Source organism: Aotus nancymaae, unplaced genomic scaffold (genome assembly GCF_030222135.1).
Source record: "Aotus nancymaae isolate 86718 unplaced genomic scaffold, 86718_ANA_hifiasm-v0.15.2.pri h1tg000030l, whole genome shotgun sequence".
Lineage (NCBI taxonomy): Eukaryota > Metazoa > Chordata > Mammalia > Primates > Aotidae > Aotus > Aotus nancymaae.
Genome location: NW_026988443.1, coordinates 23,506,654 through 23,526,367, shown reverse-complemented (window position 1 = coordinate 23,526,367; position 19,714 = coordinate 23,506,654). Strand labels below are relative to the sequence as shown.

Genomic DNA, 19,714 nt, shown 5'->3' with positions numbered 1-19,714 from the left:
TTACAGGTGTGCACTAAAATGCCTGACTAATTTTTTGTGTTTTTAGTAGAGGCGGGGTTTTGCCACATTTGCCAGGCTGGCCTTGAACACCTGCCCTCAAAGTGATCCACCTGCTTGGGCCTCCCAAAGTTTTGGGATTACAGGCGAGAGTCGCTGCACCTGGCCCAAAATAAGAATATTTTAAAGCAAGTGTTGCCGGGCACGGTGGCTCACGCCTGTAATCCCAGCACTTTGGGAGGCCGAGGCGGGTGGATCACGAGGTCAAGAGATCGAGACCATCCTGGTCAACATGGTGAAACCCCGTCTCTACTAAAAATACAAAAAATTAGCTGGGCATGGTGGCGCGTGCCTGTAATCCCAGCTACTCAGGAGGCTGAGGCAGGAGAATTGCCTGAACCCAGGAGGCGGAGGTTGCGGTGAGCCGAGATCGCGCCATCGCACTCCAGCCTGGGTAACAAGAGCGAAACTCCGTCTCAAAAAAAAAAAAATAAATAAATAAATAAAGCAAGTGTTGTAGTTGGTTGGTTGGCATATGGGTTTTCAGTGTCTGTGTGATTTACGTTATAGAGGTGCCTTTAAGTTTAAAAAGAGAGATATTAAAAAAAATAATAAATATTAATAGTAAGTTACTTAGAACACAAGACTATGGGCTGGATGTGGTGGCTCACACCTGTAATCTTAGCACTTTGGGAGGCGGGGAGATGACTTCAGGTCAGGCGTTCAAAACCAGCCTGGCCAATATGGTGAAACCTGTCTCTACTAAAAATACAAAAATTAGCCGGGCATGCTGGCAGGCACCTGTAATCCTAGCTATTTGGGAGGCTGAGGCCCAAGAATTTCCTGAACCCAGGAAGCGGAGGCTGCAGTAAGCAGAGATCATGCCACTGCACTCTAGCCTGGGCAACAAAGCAAGACTCCAAACTCAAAAAAAAAAACCAAAAAAACAAAAAACCACACACACCACAATACTGTGTATGCAAAGTAAAATTGCATTTCTACCATACTACAAGAGCTTAAAGAGAGGCAGCACATCAGACCAAGAATGGCTATCTATGGAGGGAAGGGAAAAGGTGAAAGCCGCACAGATAAAGGGAATAAAAAAATAAATTTAGCAAGACAATGGTCTTGTACAGACAAATGACAAAATGCCATGAACTATATTTATATATAAAAATACAGATACGCGCGTGCGCGCGCGCACACACACACACACACACCCACACCCAGTTGCTGTAAGTCAGTTGAAAAATCCTGGCCAGACGCTGTGGCTCACACCTGTAATCCCAGCACTTTGGGAGGCCGAGGAGGGTGGATAATGAGGTCAGGAGTTCAAGACCAGCCTGGCCAACATGGTGAAACCCCATCTCTACTAAAAATACAAAAAAAATTAGCTGGGTGTGGTGGCATGCACCTGTAATCCCAGCTACTTGGGAGGCTGAGGCAGGAGAATCACTTGAACCCTGGAGGCAGAGGTTGCAGTGAGCTGAGATAGTGCCACTACACTCCAGTCTGGGCGACAGAGCAAGACTCCATCTCAACAAAAAAAAAAAGGAAAAAGAAAAATCCTCACACTTACGTTATTTTCTGTTCCATAAATGTGTCTGGCTCCCGGGCAGTGTAGGATGTGATTTCCTGGCCCACACCAAAGTCCTCGGACACTGTCACTTTCTTTTCAAGAGGCACAAAGATGGGGGCTTCATTCACATCCAGCACATCCACGATGACAGTAGCTGTGGAGGTGGTGAGAGAGACCTCAAATGGGGCCACGTTTGTCACTGCCACATGTAGAATGTACTGCTGCTTGGCCTCAAAATCCAAGCCCTAGAGAGGAAAAACAATGAAGTTGAAAACAAAACAAAACACTTTGTATTAATAAAAAGAAAATTAAATCCTTAACTGTTGCTTTTGGGAATATATTAGGTTGTTACAAAAGTAATTGTGGTTTCTGCCATTATTTTCTTTCTTTCTTTTTTTTTTTTTGCGATGAAGTTTCACTCTTGTTGCCCAGGCTGGAGTGCAATGGTGCGATCTCAGCTCACTGCAACCTCTGCCTTCAGGGTTCAAGAGATTCTCCTGCCTCAGCCTCCCGAGTAGCTGGGATTATAGGCACGCTCCACCATGCCTGGATAATTTTGTATTTTTAGTAGAGATGGAGTTTCTCCATGTTGGTCAGGCTGGCCTCCAACTCCTGGCCTCAGGTGATCCCCCTGCCTCAGTCTCCCAAAGGGCTGGGATTACAAGCGTGAGCCACTGCGCTCAGCCTCTGCCATTACTTTAAACAGCAAAACCCACAATTATTTACCAGGGCTTCTCAAATCTGCTCACCTGCTCAAGAGGAAGTCAAAGCTGTGGGGCTATTCTAGGGATCCATTAATTCGTTGAGTCACTTCAACAAGCAATTCACCCAAATTCTTGGTTTTCATGTCTCTTTCCTTTTTTTTTTTTTTTTTTTTTCTGAGATGGAATTTTTGCTCTTGTTGCCCAGGCTGGAGTGCAATGGCACTATCTCATCTAACTGCAACCTCCGTCTCCCAGGTTCAAGCAATTCTCTTGCCTCAGCCTCCCTAGTAGCTGGGATTACAGGCATGTGCCACCATACCCAGCTAATTTTTGGTATTTTTAGTAGAGACAGGGTTTCACTACGTTGGCCAGGCTGGTCTCAGAACTCCTGACCTCAGGTGATCCACCAGCCTTGGCCTCCCAAAGTGCTGGGATTACAGGTGTGAGCCATCACACTCAGCCATTTTTTTTTAAAAGAAATGGAGTCTTGTTCTATCACCCAGGTTGGAGTACAGTAGCATGATCGTACCTCAGTGTAGCTTCAACCTCCTGGCTCAAGCGAGTCTTCTACCGCCATGCACTAAGTTTCTAGGACATTTTTCAAAAACAACCATATCTGCCCCACTTCTAAAATTATCCAGTTTAAGAGCAGAGACCAGCAATTCATTTTCCCTCTCACTGCAAAATGAAAAGGACTAAGGGAAGGAGAATGTTTCTGGGAAAGAGCCCGTTAAAGCAGACAGTATTTCTTTTTCAATTTAGGGATGCTGTGTAAGAGCTTCTTGATTTCTTTTCCTTTCTTTTTTTTCCAGATGGGCTGGAGTGCAGTGGCGCTATCTTGGCTCACTATAACTTCTGTCTCCCGGGCTCAAGTGATTCTCTTGCTTCAGCCTCCTGAGCAGCTGGGATTACAGGCATGCACCACCAAGCCCGGCTAATTTTTGTATTTTTGGTAGAGACAGGGTTTCACCATGTTGGCCAGGCTGGTCTTAAACTCCTGACCTCAGGTGATCTGCCTGCCTCAGCCTCCCAAACTGCTGGGATTACAGGCATGAGCCACCATGTCCCACCTTAGCTTCTTGATTTCTTACATGAGCAAGAAGAACCACTGCAAACCCCACATGGTCCACTAGAATCTAGGAAAGTCACCCGTCCCTCTGCCAATGCGAATCTACTTCTGAGAAGATACCAGGGGACAAAGGCATGAACAGCTGCGAGGATGTCCATTTCTGCATCTTGCCAGGTACCATACAAACCTTTGCTGTTTTCAAAATGCCATCGTTGGTCGCTGGATCTGTGGTGACGACAAATTGCCCCTCATTATCATTCAATATGGTGTATACAGCCTCCCACGCCGGGGTGTTGGGGGCGTCAGCATCAGTCACTTTCAGTGTGGCGATTTTGAAGTTAGCCTCGTTCTCAGGCACCTGACCTTGGTACTGCAGAGCAAAGAGATGGGTCATTTACAACATACCAAGAGTGTTAGCAGAGCCAGGTCTCAGGGGATTAAAGGAACCCTCTTTTGTTGTTTTTTTGAGACAGGATATCACTATCACCAGGCTGGAGTGTAGTGGAGCGATCATGGTTCACTATTGCCTCGACTTCCTGGGCTCAAGCAATTCTCCCACCTAATCCTCCAGAGTAACTGGGACCACAGGCATGCACCACCATACTGGCTAACTGAAAGCAAGCTTCAAGGAGAAGATGGTGACAAGGAGAGGCCAGGGGATGGGCACATTGGAGTGCTGTGGCACAATCTCGGCTCACTGCAGCCTCCGCCTCCTGAGTTCAAGCGATTCTCGTGCCTCAGCCTCCCGAGTGGCTGGGATTACAAGCACATGCCACCATGTCCAACTGATTTTTGTATTTTTAGTAGAGATGGGGTTTTGCCATGATGGCCAAGCTGGTCTCGAACTCCATCTTCAAGGGATCCACTAGCTTTGGCCTCCCAATGTGCTGGGGTTTCAGGTGTGAGCCACCACACCTGGCCATAATACAGGATGATTTAGACTTCCCCTACCGGCCGGGTGCGGTGGCTCACGTCTGTAATCCCAGCACTTTGGGAGGCCTAGGTGGGTGGATCACGAGATCAGGAGATCAAGACCATCTTGGCCAACATGGTGGAACCCCATCTTTAAAAAAAAAAAAAAAAGAAAGAAAAAAAATTTTTTTTTAATAAATAAAAAAAAAACTTCCCCTACCTGGCTGTCAATACCTTCACCTGGAATGTGTATAATATCCTTGGTATTCAATAATTCTCATGTCTTCCTAGCTATACTAGAAACACCATGAGATGGAATCTTTGTCTGCTTTCACTGTGCCTCATACAGTGCCTAGTATAAACTTAGAAAATATTTGTTCAATGAAGAAATGAAACCCAGTAAAATTTTCTTTTTTTTTTTTTTTTTTTTTTTTGAGATGGAGTTTCGCTCTTGTTACCCAGGCTGGAGTGCAATGGCGCAATCTCAGCTCACCACAACCTCTGTCTCCTGGGTTCAGGCAATTCTCCTGCCTCAGCCTCCTGAGTAGCTGGAATTACAGGCATGCGCCACCATGCCCAGCTAATTTTTTTTTGTATTAGTAGAGACGGGGTTTCACCATGTTGACCAGGATGGTCTCGATCTCTTGACCTCGTGATCCACCCGCCTCGGCCTCCCAAAGTTCTGGGATTACAGGCGTGAGCCACCGCGCCCGGCCGAAACCCAGTAAAATTTTCTATAAAAATGTACAGTATGAGGATATGAAATCAGTAGGTGCTTTTTGCAACTTTACAATCTTGTGCCAATTGGCCCCACACCAAGGGTGGAAAAAAGATGCTAAAGACAATTGCCACCCCAAGATGCTTGCTTTTCAGTTTAAAGTTAACATTCACTAGTCTGGAGAGAGTTTTCAAAGACTTCGCCCATGAGCAGTGGTGAAACTTAGTTCACGAACAACAAAAGACCTTTCTTTGGAAACCCTCTAAGGAGTTGCGGAATTACCGTGGTGGGATTGAAGATCGGAGGGTTATCGTTGGCATCAGTGACTGTGATCACAGCTGTTGCTGTTGTGCTTAACCCATCTCCTTGAAGGTCAGCAGCCTGAACCACCAGGGTATATGTAGGGAAACTCTGCAGAGAGATCAACACAACCAAGTCAGGGCCAGGACAACTAGCCACCTCTGGCCCAGCCTGGCCCAACACATGGAACTGGAATATTTAACCATCTGCTTCATGCCATTCTGCCTGTCTTCTAGGCACAGAACCTCTGGGCAGAAGCTCAGATGCAAAGTTCAGACCATCACCATATTAACTAGCAACTGGCCTAGGAGGATTTTGCATTGTCCACGGGATTGAGCTAATACACATTTGTCCTTCACACCCTCTGCATCCTCCTGACCCCTGACCTCTCGGTCCAGCCCGGTGGTGAGCACACTGATGACTCCTGTGTTCTTATTAATTGTGAACATCTTTTGGTAAGGCAGCTCAGGCGCTTGGCTGAGGATGGTGTAAGCGATGGCGGCATTGTAGGTGTTCACATCATCGTCTGCGTCTGTGGCTGAGACCTCCATCACGGAGGTTCCTGGAAGAGTTCAAGGAGAGGACGGGTTTAGACAAGCTGCACTTTGGGGACCTGGTCAGTGCTGCTTAATCCAATTCTGCCCTGAGGGATAAAGGAGGGGACCTGGGAGTGGTACCATGTCAGAGTTCCCCCGTTCTCTAATTCCTAGAATTCTTACCAAAGTGCTAGGGAAGGGAGAAAGCTCAAACGGAGCTGTGTGCAGAGGACTCGACTTTCCCAACCTATTTTGGGTGAGGGATGAAGGAAGAGTATGGGGGAGAAATAACCTTAAACTCATTTTCCTCTGTCTCTTATACTGAGTGAATGGCATGTAAAGTAAGAAAAACACCAACGTTTTCCACAATCGCCTACTCAGCCATATCTTCATAAAGAGAATGATCATTGGAGATCATTGTCTTCAAGGTGGAAGAAAACATTTATAATATATGTCACTGATAAAGGACTAGTACCTACAACATCTAAATGACCTTTTTTATTTTTGACACAGGGTCTTACTCTGTTGCCTAGGCTGGAGCGAAATGGCACAATCATGGCTCACTGCAGCCTCAACTTCCTAGGCTCAGGTGATCCTCCCACTTCAGCCTCCCAAATAGCTAGGACTACAGGCAAGTAGTCCTAAGCACATGCCACCACCATGCCCAGCTAATTTTTAATATTTTTTGTAGAGACAGGGTCTTGCCATATCGCCCAGGCTGGTCTCAAACTCCTGAGCTCAAGTGATCCACCCACCTCAGCCTCCCAGAATGCTGGGATTGCAGGCAAGACCGTGTCTCTACAAAAAGTAAAAAAATTTAGGTTGGCATGGTGGTGCATGCCTGCAGTCCTAGCTACTTGGGTAGCTAAGGTGGGAGGCTTGCTTGAGCCCAGGAGGCTGCAGTGAGCCGAGCTGTGATTGTGCCATTGCACTCCAGCCTGGGTGACAGAGTAAGACTTTGTTTCAAAAAAATAAAGCCAATAGGAAAAATATGACTAGCCCGATAGCATAAAAGGGCAAAAGACTTGAATAGACAAGTCATAAAGAGGAAACTCAAATGGCTAGCAAAGATACAAGATACTTAGCCTATTAGTAATCACAGAAATACAATTCTAAATTGCATGGAAAACAACTCAACATACTCAACAAATGAGCAGAAGCTAAAAAGTCTAACAATTACTGGTGGGAGAATAAATTGGTTCAATCATCCTGGAAAATAGACTGCCATCATTTAGTAGAGTGCGTGCATATCCTAAAAATGAGCTCTCCACTATTAAGGATATATACCTTATATATATACCAGATAGTATTTGCACTGAGACATATTTACGAATGTTCTGAGGACACCGTTCATAATAGCAAGAAACAGAAACAATCTCAATTTCCATCAACAGTGGAATGGATAAACAGTTTTACACAAATATTAAAATAATCATGCAAGGGAATACTATATAGCAATGAGAATAAATGAATGACAATACCATGTGAATTGTATCACCTTGGCTTTCTTCTAGGGTTTTTGTAGTTTTGGGTTTTACACTTAAGTCTTTAATCCATCTTGAGTTGATTTTTGTATATGGTTTAAGAAAGGGACCTAGTTTCAGTTTTCTGCATGTGGCTAGCCAGTTCTCCCAACACTGCTCTGGCAGACCACACAGAAGCACCCTATGTCTATAAAGCTGAATGAAAGAAGTAAATTACAGAAATATATGTATAGCGTGAGTCTGTAATAAACTTTGAAACAGGTGTAAATACACAAATGGTAATAGATAAAGAAAAGAAAGGGAATGATTACCACAAAAGTCAGAGTGTGGTTATCTTTATGGAGGAGAGAAAACGTGATCAAGGAGGATTGTTTAGGGCTTTAAGGTATTGGCAAAGATCTGTTCCTTAATTAGGAATGTTGTTCTTAGCCAGGTGTAACTCATGCCTATAATCTTAGCAGCCGTGGGGCTGAGGTAGGAGGACTGCTTGAGGCCAGGAGTTTGAGAGTAGCCTGGACAACAAAGCAAGACCCTGTCTCTATTTAAAAAAAAAATTTTTTTTTTTGAGACAGAGTCTTGCTCTGCCATCCTGGCTAAAGTATAGCAGTGCAATCTCGGCTCACTACAACCTCCACCTCCCCAGTTCAAGCGATTCTCATGCCTCAGCCTCCCAAGTAGCTGGGATTACAGGTGCCTGCCACCACACCTGGCTAATTTTTGTATTTTAGTAGATATGGGGGTTTCACCATGTTGGCCAGGCTGGTTTCGAACTCCTGACCTCAGGTGATCTGCCTGCCTTGGCCTCCCAAAGAGCTGGGATTCTAGGCATGAGCCACCATGCCCAGCCTAAAAAAATTTTTTTAACAATAAAAAAGGAAGATTGTTCTTAAACTGTCCCCATTTTATATATTTCCATAGGTAGAATGCTATACACATGCATATGACACAACAATGGTTTCCCAAGAAGCTCTGTCCATAAGGAAGGGTCAGCTTTAGTTACCCAACATTTGGGATTGGACAACACTTTGGGGTCCAAAGAACCTAAGGGCCTCTGGGTATTCAGATTCTTATTAGTGGATATACCTGGAAGAGCACCTTCCATGACAGACCCGTGAAAGACCTCCTGGGTGAACTCTGGCCTGTTGTCATTCTGATCGGTCACAGTTATCACAATCTCCATTGGGTCCTCAATAGCATTCCCGTTGGATGACACAGCATGAGAGAAGAGCTGAAAGAACCAAATGAGGGTAACTTGAATTCTGATTAGGAAGAAAACGTGGGCGAAGGGGCCCAGCCAGAGCAGAGTATGCTCTCCCTGCTGCCACACCTTCCTGCTCTCCGAGACCCCCAGTGGGTGACTTTTCTCGCACATATGCTGCTGCTGCTACTTCAATGACAAGGTAAGACCCATGGGCTGGAGAACACCCCCACTGGCTCAGACCTCCCATTTCCCAGGGCCAGGACATCAGGCCTAGAGACAAAGGTGGGGGACTGAAAACCTCTTATTACAAGCAGGGTGAACTTTGCTCTGGTCCTTCTAGTCTAGCATTTCCCCCAGATCTTTCTGAATTTGGCATCAATATATAACTTCCTGGTCAGGTATGGTGGCTCATGTAATCTCAGCACTTTAGGAGGCTAAGGTGGGCAGATTGCTTGAGCTCAAGATTTCAAGACCAGCCTGGGCAACATAGCAAGATCTTGTTTCTACAAAAAATACAAAAATTAGCTGGGGGTAGTGGTATGCGCCTTCAGTCTCAGCTACTCAGGAGGATGAGGTGGGAGTGTCACTTGGGCCCAGAAGGTCCAGGCTGCAGTGAGCTATGACTGCACCACTGCACTCCAGCCTGAGTGACATAGGTAGACCCTGTCTCAAAAAAACCAAAAATCCAAAACCAAAACCAAAACCAAAACCAAAACAAAAACAAAAAAAATGACCTCTTGGCTTCCCTAAGCTCTTATTGCTGCCAAGCCCAAGAAATGGGTTTTGCTCCCTTATATCATCACTATCTTCTCCCTTTAGGTCAGGGACTTCTAGCCCCAAGAACAGGTTGACATCTCGGGTCTAAATTTGTGCTGGATGTATGAGGATGCATGAGGATTCTCCTTCCTTTTTTCCTGACAAGGAGAAAAATTAACAACTGTTCCACATTCTCCTGTCATTTCTCCTTAGCAACAGGTCAAGAGGTGTCAAGTTAACCTCATCATGTGTCCAGAGCCTCTGATATGGGGATCCAGCATGGGTTGACCAAAAAATCCTGGACAGATGTTACCCCAGTGTCAACAAACTTCGAAGAGATACTTACAGTGTATGTGGCAATTTGTTCTCTATCCAAAGGCTCTGTCACCTTCAGCCATCCTGTTTCTCTTTCAATAATAAAGACACCAACAGGGGGTGTGTCAGCTCCTTGGCCAGTGATGCTGTAGAAAACCTTGGCTTCTTTGTCTTTGTTGGATTTGATCTGAAGATAAAATGAAAGAAAAAGAGTTAGTAAAAAAGGATCCCAACATTGGGTCTTTTCCCTTTCTCGCCTCAATACTTCTCTGCCAAATCCCTCCCAGAGAAATAGAGAACTTCTTTCTCTACCTGAACCAGGTTTTTAGGAAATGGGCCTTTTTCATTTTCTGGGCAGCTGATAGGAGGGATAACCCAGTCTCTCTTCTGTCTTCTGAGGCCATGAGAGGAATCGGGAAATGTGAGCACTTCCGCGTGGGATCCAGGAACAGAGTCCTAAAAGGAAAGAAGATGAGGAACAAGATGAGACAATTCAGGAGAGATAGTAGAGCTCTAATAGTCCAACCTAGTCAGACAGCGTCCCAGCCTTCTGTGGGCAGTGTACAATTTGAACTTAGTGATACAGTCTCTTATCAATGACAAATTATATATATCCACCAAAATGACCAACCAAAACAAAAACCAATGAACCCCTCTGCTACATCGTATTCTTTTTATCCTTCTTAGGGTCCAGAGCTCAAGTAATCATTAAGTATACACAAGTGTTGGTTTCAAGGTTTGATATTATAATTTACAAGTTGTTTCAAGCATACATAATGTCATTTTTGAGACAAGGTCTGGCTCTATCACTGAGGCTAGGGTGCAGTGGTAAGATCTTGCTCACTGCAACCTCCACCTCCCAGGCTCAAGCCATCCTCCCATCTCAGTCTCCTGAGTAGCTGGGACTATAGGTGCACACCACCATGCCTGACTAATTTTTGTATTTTTAGTAGACATGGGATTTTACCAAGTTACTGAGGCTGGTCTTGAACTTGTGAGCTCAAGCACCTCAGCCTCCCAAAGTGCTGGGATTACAGGCATGAGCCACCACACTCAGCCCATAATGTGATTTTTAATAGCAACATTATATTCTGATGATTAATTATCAGAGCTTATTCAACAACTGAATATTTGAGTTTTCAGTGTTTTTCTTTCTTTTTTTTTTTTTAATAGAGACAAGGTCTTGTTCTGTTACTCAGGTTGGAGTGCAGTGAAGTGATCAAAGCTCACTGTAGCCCTGAACTCCTGAGCTCAGGTGATCCTCTGACCTCAGTCTCCCAAGTAGTTGGAACTACAGGCATGCAACACCATGTGTGCCTAATTTTTTAATTTTTTAAAATTTTTGTAGAGGCAGGGTGTCACCATCTTGTCCAGACTGGTCTTGAACTCCTGGGCTCAAGCAATTCTCCCACTTTGGCTTCCCAATTTACTGGTATTACAGGTGTGCACCACTGCACCTAGCCTCTTTCATGTTTTTCCTGGGGACATAGGTCCCCAAAGTGGAATTATCAGCCAAAACAAGTACATTTTGAGAACTGGTACTAAGAACTACTTTGTGATCAATACAAATATCTTAATCTCATTGTATCATTATATCTATATGGCTTCCATTTGTTGTAACAGAAGCTGTTGGATGGGAGCCAAAAACACCCTTTGAGACTTGTATTGAACAGTTTTCATGTGCAATAAAGATAACTTTATGCACATGCAGGGAAATAAGAGAGTTGAAAATGGAAGGAAAATATTTGCCAAATTGTTTAAGTGTTTCAAAGTGATTACTGGTAACACAGTAAAGTTTTCAGGGGGGAAAATTCCATCTCTCATCCTCCACTTAAAAACTCACAGTCACTTATCACTGCTTGCTAAGTTTGAGTTCAGCTATATTTTCTGGCTTTATTCTGTACCAGATACATGTGAGATGTGACCAGGTATCATCACAGAACCCTTCCCCAATGCTGCACAATGGCCACATGTGCACACGTGCACATATGCCTATGCCCTCTGCCCTCTACATCCTGTGTGTGTCTCCTAGAGGCAGCCCAGCCTGCACCAAGGGCAGGCTCTGGAGCTAGGCTGCCTGGCTTTGAAATCTCATGATGGTACCTCCTCGTCCCAGGCAGATATTACTTAACTTCTCTGTACTACAGTTTCCTAATATCTGAAATGGGGATAATAGTAGAACCTATCTCAGAATTCTTGGGAGGATTCAATGAGATGCTGATCTTGCACATTTAAAGCATTGAGAATGGTGCCTGAAACATAGTAAGTGCTCAATAAAGGTAGTGATGCAGATGATGGTTAGACTGGTTAGAAAACACTGAGTATGGTTTTGTTGAGATTTGATGCCAGCACAGGAACAAAATATAAACCTGACCATCAACACAGTATCCTGGGCCAGGCATGGTGGCTCACGTCTATAATCCCAGCACTTTGGGAGGCCGAGGCGGGCAGATCACTTGAGGTCAGGAGTTTGAGATCAGCCTGGCCAACGTGGTAAAACCCTGTCTCTACTAACAGTACAAAAATTAGCCAGGCTTGGTGGCGGGTACCTGTAATCCCGGCTACTTGAGAGGCTGAGGCAGAAGAATTGTTTGAACCCAGGAGGTGGAAGTTGCAATGAGCCAAGATCACACCACTACCCTCCAGCCTGGGAGACAGAGTGAGATTCTGTCTCTAAAAAAATAAAATAAAACTGTCTCTGGATCATAAGAGGCTTCCATACACAGCTGCCTGGCAAGGACTCACTGTGCTGAATTTTTTTCACGTGAATAAGGGGGTCCCTTGGAGACTTTGAGTCAAGGAGCTATGTTAATATAGTCCTATAGTATTAGATTCCTCATTTTTCTGGTCTAATTATACCAGGGAGAAAAATCAGATCTATCAGAAGGACTATTAAGTTTCAAGAATATCAAGAGTCTTTAGGGAGAAAAGTAGGCTCCAACCTCACAGGCCTTGGCACTTATAACACATTCCACACTTCCAAAGCAGTAAGCAGGACCAACTAGAATATCCCCCCAGAGAGACATTTCGGTAGGAAGCACCACGGGAGCAGCTGAGAAACTGGCAAAGGTGATTGGCTTCGGGTAGCAAACCCTAGAAACATTCCTGCGAAGAAACTAGGCAGACAGCCATCCTTCCATTCATGGCCAATCCATCTGTCTGTCTGTTCCTGGTGTGGGCCAGACCTAAGGCTAGGCGCTGCCAATACGATGGGAAAGGGTCTTGTGGAGGTTACAGTCTAATGGGGCAAGAGCTGCCCACTGGTTCTTCTTCTTCCTTGCCAAGACCCTTCCCACTGGAAGCACAAAAAGCAAAGTGATCAGAGAATCCAGCTCTTGTCCAGGCATAGTAGTTCACGCCTGTAATCCCAGCACTTTGGGAGGCCAAGGCAAGCGGATCATTTGAGGTCAGGAGTTCAAGACCAGCCTGGCCAACATGACACAACCTCACTTCTACTAAAAATATAAAAATTAGCCAGGCATGATGGCGGGCACCTGTAATCTCAGCTACTCCAGAGGCTGAGGCAGGAGAATCACTTGAACCAGGGAGGTAGAGGTTGCAGTGAGTCGCGCCACAGAGCGAGACTCCACCTTAAAAAAAAAGAGAGAGAAGAAGAATCCAGCTCTCATTCATTCTTCCCCCAAGAGAGGAGTGGTAAAGACAGCTAACAATGGCTAAGTACGCCTTGTGTATTTCCAGCATTTCACATGTATTAATTAATTCCATCCTCACTATTATCTCTATTTTACAGATAAAGAAACTCAAGCATAGACAGGTGATGTAACTCCTCCAGTGTTGCCCAAGTAGTAAATGACACGGCTGAGATTCAGTCCCAGACAGTGTCCAGGCCTTTCCTACTCTTCCACACTGCCCGGTCCCCACACCCTAAAAGCCCCAGCAAGAATTAGTCAGTTAGACCACGAGCTCTCAACTGGGGCTGATCTGTTCTCCCAGGGACCATTGGCAACACGTGGAGATACTTTTGGTTGTCACGACTGGTGGAAGCGCTACTGGTGTCTAACCAGTTAGGGACAGGCATGCTTGCTAAACATCCTACAGAGTGCACAGGAGAACCCCGATAACACAAAATCACCCAGCCCAAAATGTCAACAGTAACAAGGCTGAGAAACCTGGATTAGACAGCAGACTAAAACAACAGTGAACTTCTCAGAAAAATGCCAACGTACATGATGGGGGTGGTGGGGGTGCCCCACTGCCTGCAGCGTGACTTTGGTGGAAAACTTTCTGTAGGTGGAGTCCCAGGCGTAGACCAGAAAATGGATCTGTGGGTTATGAAGTTGTACAGGCCTTTTGACTGTAATCACACCATCTGTGCCCACTTTGAATCGGGTGTCGACGGAAAAGTAGGCTGTCCTTGGTCGACCGGTGCAATCTTCAAAACTCACTGCAGGGCAGAAATCGGAGATTAGGAAATTGGACAGATTAAAGACATGAGCATTCCTTCTCCAAAGAGCAAACTTGATTCACCCACCAGAAGCCTTCCACAAAACCAAACACAACAAAAGAAACCGGGGACAGAACAACAAAGCTATTGTCACAATGTTCTTCACAATTATAGGGTGACTTCACTGTGCTCTGACTTCTTTCTCATCTTCTTGTCAATTGACAATATTATCTTGCCTAGAAAGTAACTTCTTGGTCGCGTGTGGGGGCTCATGCCTGTAACTCCAGCACTTCGGAAGGCAAGGCAGGCGGATTACCTGAGGTCAGGAGTTTGAGACCAGCCTGGTCCAACATGGTAAAACCCTGTCTCTACTAAAAATATAAAAATCAGCCGGGTGTGGTAGTGGGCACCTGAATTGCAGCTACTCAGGAGGCTGAGGCAGGAGAATCGCTTGAACCTGGGAGGTGGAGTTTTCGGTGAGCCAAGATCACACCACTGCACTCCAGCCCAGGCAACAGAATGAGGCTCCAACTCAAATAAAAAAAGTAACTTCTTTTTTTCTTTTTCTTTTGAGACGGAGTCTCACTCTGTTGCTCAGGCAGGAGTGCAGTGACACCATCTCAGCTCAGTGCAACCTCCACCTCCCATGTTCAAGTGATTCTCCTGCCTCAGCCTCCCAAGTAGCTGGGACTACAGGCATGCGCCAACATGCCTGGCTAATTTTTGTATTTTTTTAGTAGAGACAGAGTTTCACTATGTTGGTTAGGCTGGTCTCGAACTCCTGACCTTGTGATCTGCCCACTTCGGCCTCCCAAAGTGCTAGGATTACAAGTGTGAGCCACCTCAACTGGCCATAACTTCTCTTTTTCAATAACAACAACAAAAAAGAGGCTGTTCAATCCAATGACTCTTGCCAGTCAGCATGAGAACAGACCACTACGATAACTGAGACTGAAGACCTATTGTGCCCAGAAATTAGTGCCTAATAATAAGATGCTACGGGTAATCTACATTTAAACAAGGCATTTACATTTAGAACAGCAGTAGCAGATAATGAGAGCGCTAGCATGGAATAATGGGTAAGAGTAGACGCTAGACCAAACTAGCTGGGTACAAGTCCCAGCTCTACCACTTATGAGCTCTGTGACTTCAGGCAAGTTACTTAACCTCGCTATGCCTCAGTCTACCTAACTGTAGAATGATGGCAACAATAGTAACTATTATTTTTCTGAGACAGAGTCTCACTCTGTCACCCAGGCTGGAGTGCAGTGGTGCTATCATGGATTGTTTTAAGGTACATAGAACAGCACCTTGCATATAATAAGCATTAAATAAAAATTTAAAAAACAAATGTAGCTTTGAGTAATCATTGATTCAGCCCCCATGAGTATTCCACAAAAGTCACTGATAAGTCAATCAATAGTTACTGAGTGCTGATTACATGCTTACTGTCTGAGGAACAAAGAGGTATTACCTACTTGCAGCGTGGGGCACAGAGGAGAAATTCATCAACTGATCACTGTCAGTTTACAGAGATGGTGAAGGTTTCATAGGAAAGTCTTTAACCTGACCATACAGGGTAGCAAGACAAATGCTAAAGGCAGAAAAGGACTACTTGGGTGGAGAATGTTATGACCAACGGCTTAGAGACAAAACCACTTAAAGCTCTATAGCTATTAAAGTATTAAAACTTTAATAGGTATTAATATTGGCCAGGCACAGTGGCTCATGCCTGTAATCCCAGCACTTTGGGAGATTGAGGCAAGTGGATCATTTGAGCCTAAGAATTTCAGACCAGCCTGAGCTACATAAGGAGACCCCATCTCTTACATACAAAAAATAAAAATAAAATTAGCTGGGTGTGATGGTGCTGGATACCTGTGGTTCCAGCTACTTGAGAAGATGAGGTGGTAGGATCACTTGAGGCCAGGAGATTGAGGCAGCAGTGAGCCATGATCACACCACTGCATTCCAGCCTGAGGGACAAAGTGAGACCATCTCAAAAACAAAACAAAACAAAACAAAAAAAAACAACAAAGGCCAGTTGTGGTGGCTCACACCTGTAATCCCAGCACTTTGGGAGGCCATGGTGGGCAGATCACTTAAGGTCAGGAGTTCAAGACCAGCCTGGCCAACATGGTGAAACCCATCTCTACTAAAAATACAAAAAAAAAAAAAAATTAGCCAGGCTTGGTGGCGGGCACCTGTAATTCCAGCTACTTGGGAGGCTGAGGCAGGAGAATCTCTTGAACCTGGATGGTGGAGGTTGCAGTGAGCTGAGATTGCGCCACTGCACTCCAGCCTGGGCAACAGATTCAGACTCCTTCTCAAAAATAAAATAAAATAAAAATAAAGTATTAAAACTTTAAAAAGTATTAATACCCTAAAGCTGGAGAAGCTGTGGTTGAAGCGTCTATACTACACATTAGAATCTCAAAGGACTCATTCAAATAGGTGACCATCAAGCTATATGCCAGACAGTGTTGGACTGTGAGAAGAAAATCGTGATGAAGATAGTTAAGGCTCCCACTCTCACTGGGCTTACACTACTGAGGAAGAAATGGACAAAGACAGTAACTTGTAATTTCAGGCAGTAAGTAATAGAAAGTAAAATAAAAGAGGGTGACGTAAGAGTGACAGAGGAGAAAGGAGTTTGCTGAAGATGTAACTTATATTGCATGGTGAAGGCAGGCCTTTCTGAGGCAGGGCCACCTGAGCTGGGACCTGAAGGAGCCATTGCAGAAGCCGGGCTCAAAGAGGCTTCCAGGCAGAGGGGAATAGTCGATAAAACCATTCATTCTAGGAAACTCTCAGCTTGGCCTGTTTTCCTCCCTTTTAAATAATTGTCTGATGGAATTTCCATTACATCCAAGTGCTCTTTTATAAAAATTCCTGCTGTCCTGACTATTTTACAAGGCTAGACAAGAGGATCAGGTTTCTGCCAGAAAGCCCTGAAGCCATCCCTGACGCCTGGGCAGCAGTTCTCATTTCTTCCACCAGGGGCCACCCTTGCAAACATTTCTGAAGCTAACAGCACTGCCCATGACTGAGAAAAATAAGACCACGTTTGGGGGTGACAGGGGAAGTACCAGATTTTCTCCATTTTGAAGATGAAACTGAGGCTCACAGAGGTTAAGAAATTTACCTGACATCCTGAAACTAGTAAATGGCAGAGCTGAGACAGGCCCTTAACATGGGTTATAGTCTCATGGTTGGCTCCTCTTCTCTCTGGAGAGACTCTATTAAGGCCTTGGTTTTGTTGTTTGTTTGGTTTGTTGTTTGTTTGTAGAGATGGGGTCTTGTTATGTTGTCCAGGCTGGTCTTGAACTCCTGGGCTCAACCAATCTTCCCACGTTGGCCTCCCAAAGTGCTAGGATGACAGGCGTGAGCCACCGTGTTCAGCCAACCCTGGTTATTTTTAAAGGAAGATTCTTCCTCCAAGCTAGGATCCCAAGGATGGGATTGGAGGCTACCCCATGCAATAGCTGGGGTCTGCTACCTGGCAAATAAAGTGAGCAACCAAACCACGAAGAGTTCGTTCACAGGAAGGGAGCTGGGTCCTTCAAGTCATCCACCTGATCCTCCCTCTCAGTTAAAAAAAAAATATATATATATATATCACCACCAGGCCCCACCCCTACCCTGTCAGTTCTTAGACTGGGTCTACAACTTACTTCCCCAGCTTGAAGGGAAGGGTGGGATGAGCAGGGGGGAGCTGTAATAAATGATGGGAAGAACAGAGACAAGGAAAAAGGGCTGGACCCAGGGTCTGCGACTGAATTATAAACCCAGATTCTGCCATGTTCTTGCTGGATGGCCTTAGCAAATTGCTAAACCTCTATGGGCCTTGGCTTTATCTACTATAACATGAAGGTTATCACCACTGTTTGAGTCTACCTCTTTAGGGTTTTGTGAAGATTAACCAAGTCAGTGAATGTGATGACATTTTTTCTTTTTTTGAGACGGAGTCTCACTCTGTCACCAGGCTGGAGTGCAGTGGCACAATCTCAGCTCACTGCAACCTCTGCCTCCTGAGTTCCAGCGATTCTCCTGCATCGGCTTCCTGAATAGCTGGGATTACAGGAGCATGCCACCACAGCCAGCTAATTTTTGTATTTTTAGTAGAGACAGGGTTTCACCATGTTGGTCAGGTTGGTCTCGAACTCCTGACCTTGTGATCTGCCTGCCTCGGCCTCCCAAAGTGCTGAGATTACAAGCGTGAACCACCACGCCTGGCCCCTTGTGATGACATTTTCTAAGTTAAAAAGCAATGCAAGTAGAGGAGATGACTTATTTCTGTGTATTTGGGTAGACAAGTATTTGCTAACTGAACAGCTGAGCTGTAAGATAATGAAAGAATCAAGAAATGTCAAGTTCTTAAAGGATGGGCAGATACCATCCTTTTAAGTCTAAAATAGGAATTTCTTTTCAAACTAGCAAAACCAGATGCTCTTCAAAGAGCCCTCCTCCACCCCCAGCAGAGGTAATGGGGCAACTGGGTCATCTTTGGGGGCTTGTCATGTAAGCAGGGAATGAGGGCTGCACCAAATTCCTTTATCCTGCCTTCCCAAATCTAGGCAGTGAAAGTTGAGACAAGCATGATTGGACTTGCCAAGGGTGGCGGCCTGAAAAAAATGAAAATGGTTTTGCAAATAACTTGATGCAAGGCACTTAACCTGCTTTGGGGCACCTCATCTTAATGGTGGTTAAGCCCTAGGCTTTGAGAAGTGACAGCATAAGTATGACGGAGAGCCCCAACCTGAATTCCAGGTGTTCACAAGACTCATTACGTCCCCACGCAACCTGATCCTCTGGGCTGATTAGAGGAAATTATAGGAAAGACTGAAAGCTTCTCCAGCTCTGGGAAGCCTCTGAGAAGTTCATTGTAACCTTGGCGAGGGCTGGGCTGCCTCTGAGCCCAGAAAGTGGGAGGAAAGAAGAGTGGCAAAATGTTCAAACTAGAGGATCAGTATATGGGGATTGGGTATATTTTGACGTTTTCATGATGAACGGCTAACAAGAATAAAGCTAGCAAGGGTGTAAGTATTCTTTAACCCAGCATGCCCATCTTTCATAAACTTATTTGGTCACTTGGTGTAAAAACCAAATCCCTATAAAAGGAGCTAAGACTCTACTACTGGCCATCTCCATGTGGGAAAGTTTTTTTTTTTTTTTTTTTTTTTTCTGAAACAGAGTCTTACTCTGTGCCCAGGCTAGAGTCCAATAGCACTATCACGGTTCACCGCAACTTCTGCCTCCTGGGTTCAAGCGATTCTCCTACCTCAGCCTCCTGAGTAGCTGAGATTACAGGTGCCCACCACCACACCTGTAGTTTTAGTAGAGACAAGTTTTCACCATGCTGGCCAGGCTGGTCTCAAACTCCTGGCCTCAAGCGATCCACCCATCTCGGCTTCCCAAGTGCTGGGATTACAGATGCAAGTATTGTGCCTGGCCAGGAGGCAGTTTAAAACAACAATAACATATTTTCCTTATACATCTTTGTATTATATTGCCTGTTACATTAGAATGAATTCCTTTTTTTAAATGACAAAAATTACTAAGAATGACTTTTAAAAAGTGTTTTTAAGACCATGTGACCCCTGCATACTGTTATTCAACCTACAATGTCCTACTTTCTAGCTACTGGGCAAAAGTAGTAGCTTTCATCAGTGGACCTGAAGAGAGATGTCTGATGCTCAAATACCAATGAAACCCAAGTTCATGAAAAACTTTTGGTC

The 19,714-nt window shown here is 44.9% G+C and overlaps 1 protein-coding gene across 2 annotated transcripts in view; it reads right to left on the bottom strand.

Moving 5' to 3' along the window:
- The window catches only part of CDH1 (cadherin 1), a 90,322-nt gene that overhangs the window by 17,509 nt on the left and 53,099 nt on the right, over nt 1-19,714 (bottom strand). For both annotated transcript variants that reach the window (XM_064383225.1, XM_064383226.1), the window contains 8 exons: nt 13,759-13,976; nt 9,884-10,027; nt 9,603-9,758; nt 8,383-8,527; nt 5,666-5,841; nt 5,262-5,390; nt 3,537-3,719; nt 1,577-1,821 (listed from right to left, as the gene is read on the bottom strand). In XM_064383225.1, coding sequence (XP_064239295.1) covers nt 1,577-1,821; nt 3,537-3,719; nt 5,262-5,390; nt 5,666-5,841; nt 8,383-8,527; nt 9,603-9,758; nt 9,884-10,027; nt 13,759-13,976 — 1,396 coding nt within the window. The remainder of the gene's footprint in view (nt 1-1,576; nt 1,822-3,536; nt 3,720-5,261; nt 5,391-5,665; nt 5,842-8,382; nt 8,528-9,602; nt 9,759-9,883; nt 10,028-13,758; nt 13,977-19,714) is intronic.